General features: G+C 49.0%; 1 protein-coding gene and 1 long non-coding RNA gene across 4 annotated transcripts; both read left to right on the top strand.

The window, feature by feature from the left end:
- Positions 1–1,137: 1,137 nt before the first annotated feature.
- LOC122375031 lies at positions 1,138–2,593 on the top strand. Its single transcript, XR_006255322.1, has 3 exons — positions 1,138–1,361; positions 1,853–2,010; positions 2,532–2,593. It is a non-coding gene; the product is annotated as an uncharacterized LOC122375031 (long non-coding RNA).
- A 671-nt stretch (positions 2,594–3,264) lies between these two features.
- LOC122375027 lies at positions 3,265–6,787 on the top strand. Of its 3 annotated transcripts, XM_043354169.1 has the most exons (6): positions 3,265–3,662; positions 4,018–4,157; positions 4,504–4,662; positions 5,000–5,998; positions 6,414–6,469; positions 6,593–6,787. In XM_043354169.1, exons 3-6 carry the CDS (start codon positions 4,656–4,658, stop codon positions 6,719–6,721), a joined length of 1,191 nt encoding a protein of 396 aa, XP_043210104.1. In that variant the 5' UTR covers positions 3,265–3,662; positions 4,018–4,157; positions 4,504–4,655; the 3' UTR covers positions 6,722–6,787. The 3 variants fall into 3 exon arrangements, 2 of the variants coding, with proteins under 2 accessions (XP_043210104.1, XP_043210103.1); XM_043354168.1 differs by having other exon boundaries at positions 3,268–3,662; positions 6,414–6,787; XR_006255321.1 differs by lacking the exons at positions 5,000–5,998; positions 6,414–6,469; positions 6,593–6,787 and adding an exon at positions 4,915–4,988 and having other exon boundaries at positions 3,400–3,662.
- Positions 6,788–17,930: the final 11,143 nt, after the last annotated feature.

Raw genomic sequence — 17,930 nt, 5'->3', positions numbered from 1 at the left:
CTCTGTGAACATTTCTGACGAAGTTGTTTGCCAAAAACTGACACTTAGCTTGGGCCACTTGACCGGACCTCAGATGTGACCGGTTAACCTGAGGCCTTGAAATCAGCTACTAATCGCTGCGTAGTGCGTCTCGTAACGGCGCATACGTTTGTCTTTTCCGCGAAAATCTAGCTCAACCAGGGGCGAAACGGCGAGTCTTATCAACTTACAACTAACCCCTCCCCTCTCGGCCGGGGCGTATATGAAGAAAACCAATAGGTCCGGCGAGGTTTGGTTTAAGAAATATGGCTAGTTAACGATAGGTATTTTAAGTAGCACTGTTTCTTAAGGTGTTTGTATACAAGCGCTGCGCACATAAAAACAAAAAAACAAAACAAAAATGTTGGCTGGCACGGCCAGGCAACGGCCCTGCATCTGTACTGTAGTCTGTACCGCTGTTTCAGGCGCTTTATATATTACAAGTGCTTTATATAGGTATTAGGTATACATTACACAATATGAAATTTATCATTTCACGATTCAGTACGCATTAGTGAATTACGATGCTATCTAGAATCAGAAACGGTCCAGTTGCGATAAACTTTTGAAATAGCGAAAGAGAAACAGCCACGGATGGGCTATGGCGAATGCATTACCTACTCCAAGAGCAAGATAGAGGAGCTTGGAGCAGGGCCCTCCTTGACTTTGTAGGGGCTAGAGCTGCCACTTGAACAGGGAAGCAATCTTGGAGGAGTTTAGATGCGTTAGGAAGTGAGACTGGAACAGACCCATTGTGTCCGGTAGATGGGTGGAAACTTACCTATATCTAAGAGGTAGGTAAGGCGGAACGTTTACCTGTACCGATTGTTATGTTAATTCTAACGGTTCATTTTTCCTCACTGATCTGTCTGGTGAAAATGTGAGCTGCTAGCTGAGCTGAATGACCGGGAGTAAACGCATTTTAGCGTTAGTTGCATTGCAGCCGACGGGCGCAGAGTGATCTGTGACGTCACGAATCAGTAGTTCTCCCGCTGCCCATAGATGACGCTAGTGTGGTCTACGCATCCCGCCCATAGATGGCGCTGATACATGTTGCCACTTCTCGCGGCCGGAGCAGCCTACCCTTGAGCCTACCTTTCTATAGAGCCTTGGTTGTTAGCATTGGCTCGTGTCGTCGTAAATAAGATTTGTTTGACGGATATTCCGTTAGTTGAGTGTGTTGTTGTAATTTCTGAGGCTGTATGAGTTGGACGGAATGGCGCCATCCCGCCAAGTGCGAAATCGGCGGTGTAGTGTGAAGGGTTGTGGAAAAACAAAGGCTGATTGTCATTTGGATCTCAACTCGGATCTCAACTTCTTCCATGTTCCGAAAAACGTGTCAAGTAAGTCCAATTTGAAATGCTGGAGATTGCGGGGCAGGCACTAAGTGAAAAACAGTTGCATATTTTACGAAATTGTATTAATATATGTTTTTATGTCAAACATGCACAAATGTAATGATCAAATGTTTGAAGTGTTTGAAGTGTTTGAACACACAAATGTTTGAAGTGTTACTCATACATCAAACAGTAAGGCGTACGAGTAAATTGTGTGGATGAAGTCTGAGTGGTCCGAGGAAAAAAAAACAAGCGAACTTGACCTAAGTCCTAATATTACCTATTACCTAATAACCTACTAAACTACAGCCTCCCACGAACCTACAACCTACATGCTTCAGCTTACAACCTACAACCTACAACTCGGAGTTCATCTACACATATAACTAAAGTACTCAATGTACTATCTGTGGTTACTTGTTATCTGTTACTTGTACTGGAATGGCAAGCCTTGCAATTTTCCCAGACCTTTGATCACAAAGTCATGCTGTTTTTAGGAGACTTGGTTGGGTGGCTGTCCTAGAAGATGGCTTGGCGGACAAGCAGGTTGACGAAGCACTTGTGTGTAGCTGCCACTTCAACCCTCAAGATCTTTTGCTTGGAGAACGGGCTAGAACGTCACCACATGCCGTACCGTCAATAGCAGTCGTGGAAGGTGGGTTTGGCATTTCCTTTGTAATTGAACTGGTTTTTAGCACAACTTGTAAAAGTGGCACGAACATTGTTACATTGAACACTTGATGTGATGTAGAACCTGATAGCTGATGTTGAGTCTTGCAAATTGTATGAACAGCAGCTGGTGCATTGAGCCTGACAAGTGACGTTGGCACCCTAGTAGTCTCGTGTTTGAGTGTGGTCACCTAAAAAACTTGTGTGTAACCAACCATAAAGTTTTTAAATATAATTTTGGGATAATATTGATGTGGTGTGTTTTGGTCATATGGCTTGGATGGTGACTAACACTAATTAAGGAATGCTTCTTCACGACAATCTCCAGTCTCCTGAAGCACCATCATCTATATTTTCTTCCCAGGGATTCATCCCTGAATCACAATCATTACCTAGGCCAGATAACTTTGCTGGGCCACATGGTCAAAACAGTTGCAGCTACAGGGTAGGTATACCAGCTGTACATGTATTTGACAGACTAAACATTCTTTCTGTACATCTGGACAGGTAAACTTGATAGGCGGCCGGCGCGCGCCCATCGGCACCGGCGGCCGGCGCGCGACCATCCCATCGGCACCGGCGGCGGGCGCGCGCCCATCGGCACCGGCGGCCGGTGCGCGCCCATCCCATCGGCACCGGCGGCCGGCGCGCGACCATCCCATCGGCACCGGCGGCGAGCGCGCGCCCATCGGGCACCGTCGGCGGGCGCGCGTCCATCGGCACCGGCGGCCAGCGCGCCCATCCCATCAGCACCGGCGGCGGGCGCGCGCCCATCGGCACCGGCGGCCGGCGCGCGACCATCCCATCGGCACCGGCGGCGAGCGCGCGCCCATCCCATCGGCACCGGCGGCCAGCGCGCGCCCATCGGGCACCGTCGGCGGGCGCGCGTCCATCGGCACCGGCGGCCAGCGCGCCCATCCCATCAGCACCGGCGGCGGGCGCGCGCCCATCGGCACCGGCGGCCGGCGCGCGACCATCCCATCGGCACCGGCGCCGGCGCGCGCCCATCGGCACCGGCGGCAGGCGCGCGACCATCCCATCGGCACCGGCGGCGAGCGTGCGTCCATCCCATCGGCACCGGCGGCGGGCGCGCGCCCATCGGCACCGGCGGCCGGTGCGTGCCCATCCCATCGGCACCGGCGGCGGGCGCGCGCACATCGGCACCGGCGGCCAGCGCGTGCCCATCGGGCACCGGCGGTGGGCGCGCGTCCATCGGCAGCGGCGGCCGGCGCGCGCCCATCGCCGGTGCGCACGCGCGCGCCCATTGCAGAGAGAGGTGATGTGATTGACCCTGTTGGCCCCCCCTCCCCCACCCTCTGACCCGCCCGCGCGCCCCGACAGGTCGTGTAGCGCGGCGCTCTGCCAGTTGCTGTGCTGGGGTTGGCGGCGCTCAGCAGCTACCAGCTGATGCAGCGCACCGTGCTCGCTCGCCGCGGCGCAGTGTTTATAGCGCGTGCGCCGGGCGCTGACGGCAGTCGTCTGGCAGCGACAGCTCTGCCGGTGACGGCACACGCTGCTGCTGCAGAAACTGGACAAGGGCCTGCTTGGGCTCCTGGTCCTGGATCGGTACGCCGGCTCAGTCACCTGATGACGGCGGCGCACAGCGTGACCTACCCGCCCTACAGCCGGCCCAGCAGGGTGAGTAGTGAACTGAGTACTGAGTAGCGCTCAGAGTTAGCTTGAAGTTGTTTAACATGATGCACTGTTCTTCATGAGTCGTTCCCATCGCTGCTTGTGACTTGCAAGTTCCTTCTTTTTCGGCAGTGCGTCCCAGCAGCGATTTTCACCTCTGAGAAGTATAGTTGCCGTACTAGTGAAAAAGTGTATATCTTTGAAATAAACATTCCGTTTCATCTGCCCACTACCACTAACGCCCCTCTGCCCTCTCCTGCAGCGGACGGGGAGACCCACCTGACCGCTCCTTCCCCCTGTTCTGCTGCAGGCGGGGAGGCCCGCCCTGACCTTCTCCTCTACCCTCTGCCCTCTCCCGCAGCGGACGGAGAGGCCCGCCCGGGCCCAGTGCCGCACGGAGAGGCGGTGGCGCTGGAGGCCAACACCCCGGCTCGCGACCTGTAGCTGACGGTGCTGGAGCCGCGAGTCACCGTGTTGGCTGGCCATGGAGACTTGGAAAAGGTGGGTCTCCGCGCAGCGGAGGAAGGGGCGGCGGCTGACAGTGGTGGCCGCCAACGGGGAGCTGGGCGGCGTGGGTCCATGCATAGCGGGGATGTTCGAAAGGACAGCATCAGCTGCATTGTTTGAAGAGCTGCTGCAGTTGGGCGTTGAGATATGATCGCAGACTTGCAAGGAGATGGGCTCCTGAGATGCGTGCTTTTTTTTTGCTCCGATGATCCGGCTGATCGCTGTTCTATGAGGTCGTATTACCCGCCCGCGGTCACCAGGCCGGGGAGGTATATACGTCTACAGCAGCTGTGTTATTTGTCTGTCCCGGTTGTATCACCCAGTCTTCCCCCGTCCTCAGGCCGGTGAGGTGCGTCTCCAGCTGCGCTGTCAGACGATCCAGTGGAACGAGCAGCAGCCCATGTACCCGTCCCGGCTGTGCCGGTGTGTCTCCCAGCTTGAGCGGCGCCGGCCGACCGCTGCGCTGCTCTACAACTGCCACGTCCACACACGATGCACGGTCAGTCATTATACCGAGTAATGCTAATTATAACCGCGGGTGTTTTGTTAGAATGGCCCTGAGAGTGTGCCTTTGTTGTGTGATTATTGTTGAGTGCGTTTTCTAGTTGTGAAGTACACTGTGGTAGGCTCGACATTACTACTCATTAGAAGTGGCGGGAACACTGCCCCAATGCCCTATTGTCGATTGGAAATGAATAACTACAGCCGCGGCTCCTGACTGTATCCCTTTTCCCCGTGCGCCCTATCGCAGGTGACGGCTGACCAGGCGGTGCTGGTCTCGACCGCGGCCGACGGCCAGCCCGCCCAGGAGCACCAGGTCGCCTCTCTCTCCTCAGCCTCGGTCTACTGGAAGGCGCTGCTGGCGCCGGCCCTGTGGGCCGGCTCCCAGCACCCGCTCACAGAGCAGGTGTGCCACGCCGACTGGCTGCACTGCGCCGACGACCGGGGGACCGCCGGCGCTGAGCCGGCCGGCTCGCAGCTGGACCTGCCACTAGAGACGGACCTGTGCGACCTGGACGTGCGGCTGTGTCAGACCGGCTGGTGCTGGGCCGGCGCCGCCCGGTGCGCTGTCAGCTGGACGGCCGGCCCGTGCTGGCCGCGCCCCAGGCGGCCGACGCGCCGGCTCCCGGCGGCGGCGGCGAGCGGGCGGTACGGGCGCTGCTGCAGCTGCCGACAGCTGCCGCCGCCGCGGACAGCTGCCCGCTGCTGGTGGTCGTCTCCGAGCCGGCCCTGCTCTGCTGGCAGCCGGAACTGCTGCTCTGGCTGTCCCTGGCCACTCAGCTGGCCAGCAGCTGAGTGGCCCGGCGCCGCCGCCACTACCCCAGCCGCCCGAGCCGCCGCCGCCGCCGCCATGGATGTGCCCCGGCCGCAAGGACACTCGGGTACCTCGCGATCGGCACGGAGCCACACCACGGAGAGGAACCTACCCGCAGTGTCACCCAACACCTCCGCTGCGGCGGCCGTCTCCCCCACTCCGCCGGCGCCGCCCGCCGCTCCGACTTTGGCCTGGCTGCCGGCCCTGGAGCGTCTGGAGGTGCGCCTTCAGATCAGCGCGGTCACCGTCACCGTTCCGGCCGGTCCAGAGAGCGGCGGCGGGGCGGCCGGGGACGCGGAGCGGACGGCGGACCCGCTCCCGGCCGCGGCCGGCCACCACCCGGCGCCGGTACCGGGCCGGGTCCGCAGCAGCAGCGACTCGGGCCACCGGTACTGCCTGCACGAACAGCTGGTCTCTGTGCTGCCGTCAGTCCGACTGGACAGCGCTGCGCTCAAATCGGCCGCCCTGCCGACAGTGCCGGAGGTGCCCGTCCGACTCACCAGACCTTCAGCGGCCGCAGGTCAGTCGCGGCCGCCGCACGGCCAGCTCATACCGGCCACTGAGGAGGGCTTTTCCATAAAACTCTCAGTGCTAGTGATTTTGGCATTGGCATGGGGGCGGGTATTGGTACTCACTACTCACCCTGCTGGGGCCGGCTGTAGGGCGGGTAGGTCACGCTGTGCGCCGCCGTCAACAGGTGACTGAGCCGGTGTACCGATCCAGGACCTCAATTATGATTATAAGTAAAACGGGATGTAGGGATGAAGTCAGCTTGTGCTCAAGACTGACGTCATGACAATCGACACGTGAATATAACGGGCATGTTTGCTCCTTGCTGTCGTGCGGGCGTTCGAATCTCTCCCAGTTTGTTGGCCCGTGTCTCTCTCCCGTCCCCCGGGTCTCTCCGCCGGCTGACCCCGCTCTGTCTGTTCCAGCCGGCTCCCAGCTGCGCTCGCCGAGCCAGACGCAGCAGGTGATGTCGCCGTCGGTCGTGGTGCGCGACTGTGCGTCCATCCCGTGTCCAACGCCCCCCCCCCCCCCCACACACACACCGCGCGCTGCTGCCGGGCCCGCCGTCGTAGTTTTATGGCCTTGCGCCGTCAGTCGCCAGCTGGTGGTGGCGACCCGTGATCGCTCGCGTACGTTCGCCGGCGCGCCCATTGCAGAGAAGGGGTTCGCGCATGCCCATTGTAGAGGGGCGCGCCCCTTGCGGAGGCGGTACGCGCTACGCTGTAGACAGTAATGCTTGTTGGGTAGCCCCTTTGCACATTGTTTGTTCATGGATGTAAATACAAGTTACATGACTGATGAGTGTAATGCTTACATTTTTGAACTAAGAAATGCCACAGGGCAGGTTACCTTGGTGAGTTTCTGATATCAACATACTGAACATAAGAGCAGAATAATTATCCATAGCAGTAGGCGGAACTATGGTCATGAGTACCCAAATATAGGAACGTTCCCATTTTTGGGAACGGAAGGTAATTTTTCGGCCGTTCGCCCACTAAAATTCATTAGTGCATCACGTCTCAAAAAAGTGCACGCTTATTTAAGTATCTACTAAGTCTCTATAAAATTATCTTTAATCTGACCGTTGCACAAGGAAATTGACCGTCGAATGATATTTTTAATGATTTTTTGAAATGATGGAATGGTGAAAACATGGGTTATACTACATTTAACTTGCAATTTTAAGGAAAATGAAGCGTTTTTTACATTTTGAGGTCAAGTATAATAATTTTCGCCTGGTTATGAAGTTTCATACTAGCGACACCAGATGCTGACATATGCAAGCGAACACGCGAACAGTCCGGGGGTAATATTGGTGACATTTGGTGTCGGGGCGCACGACCGCATGGAACGTCAGTGATTTTACCGAACTTCTGTTGTAAACTCAGTTTCAGTGGTTTAAAATTATTCAGCTGTATTTTATCATCCCAGAAAGACATATTTTATTTGGATGCTAGCTGTTTAGAGCTGTTTTATAAGGAGCGTCATGAGCGTGGTTTTTGTCTTCCGTGTTTCTAAGCGTGATCGTTTTGGAGGAATTTCTCTTATATAGGTCGCTCTGTGTGGCTTATTTATAATTTTTATGCTGATTTCGATCATTCCTCGTGCCCATCCTACCAGGCCTTTTGCCACTTACACTCATCAAGAAAGGAAAAAACTAGATTTTCATTGGGACTAGGTGTTTTGAGGGTGTAACATATTCAGCGTTCCCATTTTTGGATACTTCCTTGTGCTCGTCAACTATCGGTGATAAACGGACAGGTGCTTGACATGTCTCCACCCTCGGCGCGGACGGTGGATATAGGTATGGAAGACCTTGTTGAACATCGCTGAGCGTTGTGAATTACGTAATCCTGCAGAGGGGGGCGTGCCCGCTGCGAGATCGACGGGAATAAAAGCGCAGAAGACCGGGCGAAACATGCGACGGTCTTGCCGGAAAGGTCATCTGATGATTGTTGCGTTCATAGAGATCTTATAATATAGAGATGCCCTGGTACTAAAAAACCTAACGTTTCTTGGGCGTTTCCTAAGCAAGAAATTACGCTTTTTGAATATCGTGATTTGTGTTTTTACCCTCTTCTTAAAAGAAAATAAATGATAATAATTCGTATTTCTTGATTACATATATGAAGTGTATGAAAAAAGGATCACATCAGTCCACTATAAGCGTTTTTGTTGTGATGATTTCTTATTTTTTTTGGGACACGTCGGACACATCCCAGGATATGTGGATTGGAATTGAAGTTGACGTTGGGATAGCATTGAAGTAGCGCTGTGTATGTTCCTAAGTTCGTTGCTTGATTTTTATATTCGGCTCCCGGTACTCGGGTGTGTTCATAGGTTTTCAGGTGCAATTTACCGTTGATTAACCCGGTCGGGCCCGGGGGTAATCCCAACCACCGCAGCCGGGGGGGGGGGGCGTATTTCGCCCCCTGTCTAACTCCGTAAATAAGGGCCAGTCACAATTGCGTATGTTTAAAAACGAGCGTGTGGTTTGAGGAGTTGAAAAGTGAATGTATCCAGGTCAACTTAAAGAAGGTTGAAAAATCAGAAACCAAGGCATCAGTAAGTTAACTATATTTTCAATGAACTGTCGCGGTTTGAGTCAACAGGCCAAAAGGCGTGATGTACTTCACTACATCCGGAATTACAAATTTAACATCGTGTTTCTGCAGGATACGCATATGATAGAACAAACGCTGCCATTTTTCAATAGCCTATGGAGCGGAACCGCCTATCATTCATGTTTGTCTGCACGCAGCAGAGGCACCTGCATATTGATTGACAGAAGTACGTCGTACAGCATGATAAAAAACATACATTCAAAGTGTGGAAATTATGTCATAGTCATTTGTAAAATACAAACTTACGTATTCGCGTTCATTTGTTTGTATGGTCCAAATAGAGATAACCCAACATTCTTCACCGAAGTATTCGAACATTTAGAAAACATTGAAGTAGATCACATCATCCTCGCCGGTGATATGAATTTTGTAGTCGACCCGGAAAAAGACTGTCTAAATTATAAGACAGAAAATAATGTAAATGCAAGAAAAAACTTCATACAACTTGCAAATAATTTTAACATGATAGATATATGGAGACAGCTTAATCCGAACAAACGAATGTACACATGGACACGTAAAAACCCCTTCCAGAGCGGGCGTCTAGACATGTTCTTCGTCACAAGTCACACAGCAAATGTGATTACAGATGCAAAGATCCTACCTGGGTATAAGACGGACCACAATGCAATAACAATCACAATTAACGTACAGAATGAAGCAAAAGGCAATGGTTTATGGATGTTGAATACATCACACTTGACGAGCGAAACGTATATTCAAAAAATGAAAACATGTATCGTAGAAATCTTGAAACAATATGCAGCTCCTGTGTATCAGGAACACGTTTATAGCGACCATCATAGTTACCCATACATTCAGCTTACCATTGGGGAATGCTTATTTTACGAAACACTCTTGATGATGTTGCGAGGAGAAAGTCTGAAATTTTCCAAACAACATGCTAAGCGCATAAGATCAGAAGAAGAACATCTAAAACAAAAAATTATTACCGCACATGAAAAATTTAATGAATCCGGACTTGAACAAGACTTAGAGAATTTAGAACTCGCGAAAAGTGAATTAGAGGAATTGAGGAAACCTATAATAGAAGGACTTATTATTCGATCCCGTGTCGCATGGCACGAAGAAGGCGAAAGAAGCTCAAAATACTTTCTGTCTCTTGAGAAGAGAAATGGACAATCCAAATGTATACAATACATCAAAGAGGGAGATCGTATAATTACCCAAACAAAAACTATTATGACTGAATTCACCAAGAACTTACAAGCAAAATATAGGGACAGTAACACGAATACAATAAATAAGAGTATGATTAAAGCTAATATAACGAAAAAATTAATGCAAGCCGACATAGAGAGATTAAATTCTGACCTTACCATGGATGAATTAACATTAGCTTTACAAAGAATGAAGAAAGGAAAAACCCCAGGAGCAAATGGTTTCCCAGCTGAATTCTTCAGAACTTTTTGGAATGAAATTGGACCGTTCTTACACAGAGCCTTTGTTGCATCGCTCAAACAAAATCAAAATTTCCCATCACACCGGGAAGGCATCGTTAAAATGATACCCAAACAAGGTAAATCCCCGCACTCACTAAAAGGATGGCGGCCTATAACGTTATTGAATGTTGACTATAAAATAGTGTCCTCCGCAATAGCAAATAGATTCAGAAGTGTAATCAACCAGATAATTAGCCCCTCCCAAACGGCATATATTTCTGGAAGGTTTTTAGGTGAAAATACTCGTTTATTATTCGACACAATAGAATATGTAAAAGAGAAAAAGATGAAGGCAATAGTTTTAGCTGCTGATTTCGAATCGGCTTTCGAATCAGTATCATGGAATTATCTAAGATCTGTACTAAGGAACATGAATTTTGGTGATCAGTTCTTAAAAATGATAGACTTAATGTATTTGAATCCGAAAAATTACTCACGAATGATGATAAACGGACACTTAGGGTCCAAGATGGCAATAGAGCAAGGAATTAGACAAGGCGATCCATCTTCGGGGTATTTGTTTAATATAGCGGTAGAAGTTTTGACAGGTCTAATAAACAAATCCCAGAAAATTCAAGGAATCAATATATCGCCAACTAAACAGATACGTATTTCACAATATGCAGATGACACTATTTTGTTATTAGACGGCTCAAACGCTTCGGTAGCAGGAGCACTAGACGACCTTACTACATTTGCCGAGCTATCCGGGCTGAAGGTGAACGTAGATAAGACGTCATGCTTACCAATAGGCTCTCTTGGAGGAAATCAAATACCTTTCGATGTAAGAGTCAAAGTAGTCGACGAACTTAAAATTCTGGGAATTTACCTCAGCGCTAATACTAACGAAACCACTAGACGAAATTTGAGAGAAAAAATTGATAGCATTCGTCGAGATATTGCACAATGGAAAAGACGAAATCTGACTCCCGTGGGAAAAATATGCATCATTAAAACTTTACTACTCTCAAAGATTGTTCACCTGTTCATTACATTGCCAAACCCTGATAAAGAAGAAATAAAACTAATTGAGAGTTTATTATTTAACTTTATATGGCAAAACAAAGGTGATAAAATCAAACGCACTAAATTGGTACAAACGTACGAACAGGACGGATTAAAAATGGTAGACGTGAAAGCCTTCATTGATTCGATGAAACTAACATGGCTGAAACGCCTGATGACATCTGAAGCTGACTGGACACAGTTAGCGTACAAAGAATTACCTGATGTTAGAAAGCTTCTTACTTATGGTAAAGCGAAGCTTGCTCTAGTCAAATCCAAAGTGACTAATGGCTTCTATAGGGACCTTATTGATGCACTCATGAGATTTTCTGTAGACTGTAAACACAGTAGTGAGGAAATTTTATCGGAGACAATTTGGTGCTCTGATCATACGAAATTTTCGAAGACTGTTGTCAAAGAATGGGATAGAAAAGGTCTCAGGTTTATTGGCGATTTGTTCGATAAAAAGACAGGAAATGTATACAAAAAAGAGGAAATCGAAAATAATTATGGCATCCAGATGACATTCCTGTGTTATGAGACACTAGTACGCAGCCTTCCACTGTGTTTGCGCAACAGCCCAAATAATTTCGAAAGTCCGAACATACCGTTCAAAATAAACGCGGTGATGAACGAAAATAAGTTTTCGAAGTATTCTTACAATATTTTTGTAAAATCCCTGGCAGCAAAACACACAACAACTAACAAAAGAATCGAGGAAAAATGGAAGAATGACATTGGAAACTATATTATGGGAACATCAAGGAAACTGATTGATGCAGCTTTGTCTACATATTTTGTATTCTTTCACTACAGAATAGTTATGCGTACGTTCCCAACAAATAAATTGCTCCACGTTATGCAAATAGAACCTTCCAACCAATGTTCCTTTTGTGAAGAATCTATTGAGACAATTATACATCTTTTCTGGGAGTGTCCTAAAGTGAAAATTTTCATAAAAGAAGTCCTGTCACATATTAGGCAAAAGTACAACAAAACATTGACAATAAACAAAACAATGTGGTTCTTGCTAAACGATGCAGATGACATTGAAGTTCTCATTATTACGCTTTGTAAATATGTCACACACAAAGCACGATTGAATAAAAGTAAACCTACCTTGAACGTTATGCTAAACGTATTGAGGATCGAAGCACAAAAAGAGTATATTTTATTCAAATCTAAAAACAAACTAAACGAATTCCAAACTAAATGGGGAGCACTCGAACAAATCCTCAAATAGGAAGCGTACATTCTCTGAACTTGCGACGGATAGGTGTCAGCAGCGTCCCGGAAGCCGCAGGCACAATAAATCACGACATGAAAACAGGAAAGCGCGCGACACACACACACACACACGCCCCCCCCACACACACACCCACACACACCCACACACACCCCCACACACACCCCACACACACACACGTCCACACTTTTTTCTTTTCTTTTTTAATTCGCGTCGTTTTTACCGAGGCCCCCACCCCTATGACCCATCCGGGCCAACCCGGGACCGGCCCCTGTGGGTCGGTCGGCTGGCCGGGCGTGCGAGACGCCAGCCGGTCTGGATGACGTCTCGCACTCCCGGTCGGTGGCTAGGGAGCACCGCCCGACGGGATGAGTCGGTCGCCGGGCGGTGCGGGTGGGGGCTGGCCGGCCCGCCTGGAGGTACACCGGGGCGGTATCCCCTAGCCCTCCCCGGTCGGGGAGGCATCTTCTAGACCTCCCCGGGGCCGGGACGGTTGTCATATGGGTTAAGACACCGTCCCGTCCTGGCCAGGCGGGCTTTAGATACTTTTTATTCATTTTAACCATGCATTGGCTCGTGAACATGCATTGTGGTACAGTTTAACTGTCTTATAAGTGTATGAATAATGTATATGCAAGACACACACGCGCACGCTCACAAACTCAAACATACTGCACCCAATCATACAGCATTTGTGCATGCGCGGGCGCGGCCGCGCGCTCTTCTTGGCGCGCGCGGGCGCCGGTGTAGGCGCTGGTGGCTGGGGCGGGCGTGCGCTGTGTGCGAGCGGGTGCCCTGTTTCAATATGTTTCAATATTATTGTAAACTGTTTTGCAGCTCAACCTCCAAACAATACCTACCTATGGATTTTGGTGCAACAGTGAAAAAAACTTCATACCAAATGCTCGCTTTTTGTTTTGTTTTCTTGTTTATATAGTGTTCGCCTGTGTCGTCCATTGGGTAGGTCAGAGCGCCAATATGGAAGGATACGGGTCAGTGTTCTGTGTTTGGCGTCTTTGTTGTGTTGTTGCGCATTGGAGAGGAACAATGTATGTTGCGGTGTGGCACGAAAATAAACCGTTCAACCGAAAAAAAAAAAACTCCGTAAATAAGGGAGCAACGGAAACAAAAGCGGTCTTAAAAGAAAGGTCCTTACGAGACGATGCAAAACACCTAAAATTGTTGACATCATGGCAATTTTCGAGGTCAGAGATCAAGGTAAAAGGCAAAACCGTAGAGAGGTCAAAACGAGATCAAAACCGTAGGCAATACGTAGAGATCTCAAATTAACCCACGCCGTGCTGGGGGCATTTTTACGCCCCCCCCCCCTCAGGTTTTTCGCGAATATCTCGAAAACGGCGGCGCGCATCGCCGCCGTTTTAGGTACACCTGTTCATACATCATTTCCGCACATGTGAATATTTCAGACCCGGGTCGTTCAAGGTCAGGTCACCAGGTCACGTCAAGTGACCTTACCTCAGAAAAAGTTGAAAGGCTCGCTATAGCTACATCGACTGAACAATCATTTTGAAACTTTCAGCGATTATATGAGTAACAGTATGTATAAAATGTATATCTCGGATTTTTGATATCTGTGACCTAAGATCAGGTCAATTTTGCGACCTCTTTATTATAAAGTCAATGGGAGAAAATTGAAATGCGCATGTTTTGGACGAATGTCGTTCAAAACGCTCTCAAACATCAGTTCATTGGTAAACATGACACACTGAATCCGAAAATGCACCTGTGACCCCTCTGTATGCCCCTGAGGTAACTAAACCTATGGTCATGAACGGTCGCCAGCAGTTTTTTTTTTTGCTATAACTTTAGAAAGAGACGTGCTAGAGCAGTGACAACACGTCAGATGTATTCAGCACGACGATACGGATCGACTGATATGCAACATGACACTTTTCGGTCAGACTTTGACCTGAGGTCAAATTTTTGAAATGACCTTTCAAGGTCACCTTGAAAGGTCATTTCACAAGTTCAACAAGTTCAAAGTCAACAAGTTCATTCGACGCGTCTTGACGAGAGGAACACGAAGCTGGCAAAAGTAATGTCGTGGGTCTCTTGAATCAAAAGTTATTGCCGAAAAAAACATTTTTTTCGGGAAAACGGCTATTTTTAACAGTTTTGCCCTCTGGAGGCTAAACCGTTGACCTGAGATCAAATCGGAAACACTCTTAAGAAAGGTCTATAAAAGGGCTATCGAATACACTTTTCCACGGCGCTGTAGCTCTATTGTTTTCCGAGTTAGCCGTTGGCAGTTCCCAAAACTATTGAAATAGACTAAATTTGACCTTCGATGACCTTCTGGGGACCAGATCTTTGACCTGACCTTAAAAATAACCAGTGTTTGTTTCCTTATTTTTGACGCTCTTTCGATTGTCGCTTACCGCGTGTCGCTACGTGACCCAGGAGCCGAGTCAGACGGGGGGGGGGGCGTTTTCACGCCCCCCCCCCCAGCACTCGGCGGAAAGTTCAGGCCACTAGCACGGCTCGGGTTAACCCGCGTCCCGTAGGGGAGCCGAAACGGCCCCCCCGTCCTTTTCCGTCGATATCTCCGAAACGGCTGGGGATATCGCCACCAATCTTTCAGGACCCCTCCGGGCATTTTTTACACATTTTACACATTGTGACAAAAAACGTTTTCAGAGGCTATGATAGGTTGGCCACAAATGACGTCAGAATGACGTCATGTTCTGTCATTTTCGACCGAAAAAAGACCTTCGCGAGAAGAGCTGTCAGGCCTACAGCTTTGAAGATACAGAAAAATGACCTGGGCCACTTGAGCTGACCTCATAGGTCACCGGTTGACCTGAGACCTTAGAATTGAGTACCAATCGCTGCCTCTCGTAACGGCGCACACGTTGGTTTTTCCGCGAGGCTCAAAGCTGAAAGCAAAGCTCAAAGCTCAAAGCTCTATCTTCAACAGGAACGAAATGGCGTGGGGGTGGCAACCCCCCCCCCCCTCCCCCATGTGTGTGTGTGGGGGGGGGGTCATTTCCCCCATGTGTGGAAAATGACATGTGCAGGCGAGGGTTAATTGAAGTTGAAGTTGAAGCTGTCCATGGAAAGAGGCCCCTTTCAAAGGGTCTGTGACTTCCTCACTTCACATTTACTTTTCCTTCACGATATTCCTTCTTTAGATGTTTTTGAACTTAGTGACTGGTTTTGACGACACATCAAGCAAGCTTATTCATTGCTTGAACTGTTTTGTTGCCCAAAGCTGGTTCTTTCTTTCAAAAGCGATTTCTTTCTAGAATCCATTGAGGGTTGGGGCAGTAACCACTCTTTCTGGAAGAGCATTCCAGTCCCTAAAAGCCATCAGCGTCAGTTACGTCTTTCTCTGGTTACAGCCTTTTCCTTGCATATTCGAAGGCTGTGCCCTCTGGTCTCTTATCTTGACCTGAATGGCTGAAGCGGTTGGTTGGGCCCATTTTCTTAGACATCATCTTATAGGTACATTGTTATCATATCACCTTGGCGCCTCCGGTGAATCAGTGTTAACCATGATGTCATTCGTACCTAAGAGAGCAAATAGTAAGTAAATATATCAAAAAAGACAATTACATAACAGCTGACCGGTTTTGTCTAAAACGACTTCTTCGGCGCTTAAAAAAGAGCGCTGAAGAAGTTTGTTTAGACGAAACCGGTCCGGTTTTAAATAATTGTCTCTTTTAATATATTAATTTACTACTTGCGGTATGTTCTGCTTCTGAAGCTTAGGAACGCTTAGCCAGACTACAATGAAACTTTGAATGTAGCTTACATGTATCGTCACCCTTGCAGCTGCAAGTCTATCTATTGACGTCTTCTATTTTTTTTTTTTTGAATTTTGCTCCCGACAGGCCGAGGCCCTGGTCGGGGTAGGGGGAAGTTACTAGCTGGCAATTAGCCAGATCTTCCGTTTTACTTTACTTTAATGCCGGCTATGTTATTCCGGCCCAAGGCAATATTAAGAACAAAGTTTACGTTAGCCCGGCTCATGTGACGTCCGGTGGAAGCAAGTGCAAGGGAAAGCCAGAAAGGGTGCCAGAGTGGCAGTGCCGAGAGGGATTTTGAGTACTTACATTTCTTGCTGCTGAATCTTGATGCTGAAATGTGGTAGTGTTGTAATGTGTGCTGTTGTTGTGTTGTGAGTTCCACCAGGAAAGTCCTAACTAGAAAAACCTGGTGCCTATCTTAGAGGGCAAAACCTGTGCGCTTTTGCCAAATTGCACAGGAAAAATCCCTTTGCTTTGATATTACGTTACGTTATATCGCTAATGTGTAAGTGTGTTTGTGGAGCTATGTGTCTCGAGTGGGCCTCAACCTTTAAGAGGGATCCCTGTCGAGAACCGCGAGAGGGATGGGCAGGTGCCGATTGCCGCCGCCGCCGCCGGAGGGACGCAAACGCGCGCGCTCGCAAACATAGACGAAATCACGGCGCAACAAGAACAATGGAAACAAAAACAATTACGATGAAACCACGAGAGAAACCAAGAGAAACCAAGAAAAACCAAGAGAAAATCAGTGTCCAAGGAGTTGGGGGAGGAGCCCACCGCCGCGTGCCAATGGTCCCCGCGGCGGCGGCTGGTGCCCGTAAGCTCGGGGCTCCTACAAAACCCCCACCAAGTGCTGACTGGTATGATTACAGAACTGACGTTTCAGTGCGGACTCCGATCACTCCGCATTTATAAGTCGTCAGTCAAAGCCATCCGTTGAGATTGGTAAAACCGCACATTACTTCAGCTGTGGGCTGTATCTACACTCGTCAAATATATCTGCATGTCATCAATCTATGTTTTTACTTTCTTCTCGAGGCAGTCTGTGTTCAAGAGCCTCACGAGCTACCTGCGCTCAAAAAAGTTACTTAAAAAACGCCCAAGAAACGGTGCGAAACTGAGTGTTTTAACATTGTATGGGCATCTCTATATTATAAGATCTCTATGGTTGCGTTAACAATAATTTGCGGCGTTGGACGTAATGCTTGTTAATGAAAAGAGCCCCTGAAAGGCGTCGGTGAAATCGTTCCCAATTTTGGGTACGCCGTTCCCATAATAAGGAACGCTTCCAGCGCCAGTGTACGAGAGCGTTCCCAAATTTGGGCTCGCGGCCCGGATGATGGACTGCTTTAGAAATAGGGGAACGATTTGAAACTACGATGGGCCTTACAATATCAAACTCTTTCCCAACAATATTGAGACAAATATCAGGCGGTTCACGATCGTTTTATATTTTTTGGACGTCATTTAACGGTTCTTTTTCGTGTTTTAAATAATGCCTACATGGCGTTCCCATATTTGGGTTTATCGTTCCCAAACATGGGAACGATAATGCGTTCCCGAAAATGGGTACGCTTGACCATAGTTCCGCCTACTGATATAGCGTTAATGATTTTAGCCACCGAATTCACCAGTCAGTAATTGCACATGGTGGCACCATGAGCATGAGTACCTCGCCTTGTCCGATCCTTTTCACAACTAGCAAGTAGAATGTGGGAAAAGGCAGGGAACTTCAAAGCATGCGCATATGTAGATAGCTGATGATTCTCTCTGTTCAAGCACGATCTGGCACTCTGCAGCCTGTTCTGTTCCACATGAGTTGCCGGGACAGCAT

This window comes from Amphibalanus amphitrite, unplaced genomic scaffold (assembly GCF_019059575.1).
Source record: "Amphibalanus amphitrite isolate SeventyFive unplaced genomic scaffold, NRLGWU_Aamphi_draft 001761F_arrow, whole genome shotgun sequence".
Classification (NCBI taxonomy): Eukaryota; Metazoa; Arthropoda; class Thecostraca; order Balanomorpha; family Balanidae; genus Amphibalanus; species Amphibalanus amphitrite.
Note: the sequence above shows the minus strand (reverse complement) of the source record. Positions and strands in the feature narration are given on the sequence as shown.

Bases quoted from the DNA above. Each gene is read 5' to 3' on its own strand.
- LOC122375027 (XM_043354168.1), top strand. The intron at 5,999-6,413 runs GTCAGTCGCGGC...TGTCTGTTCCAG, and splicing joins CAGACCTTCAGCGGCCGCAG to CCGGCTCCCAGCTGCGCTCG.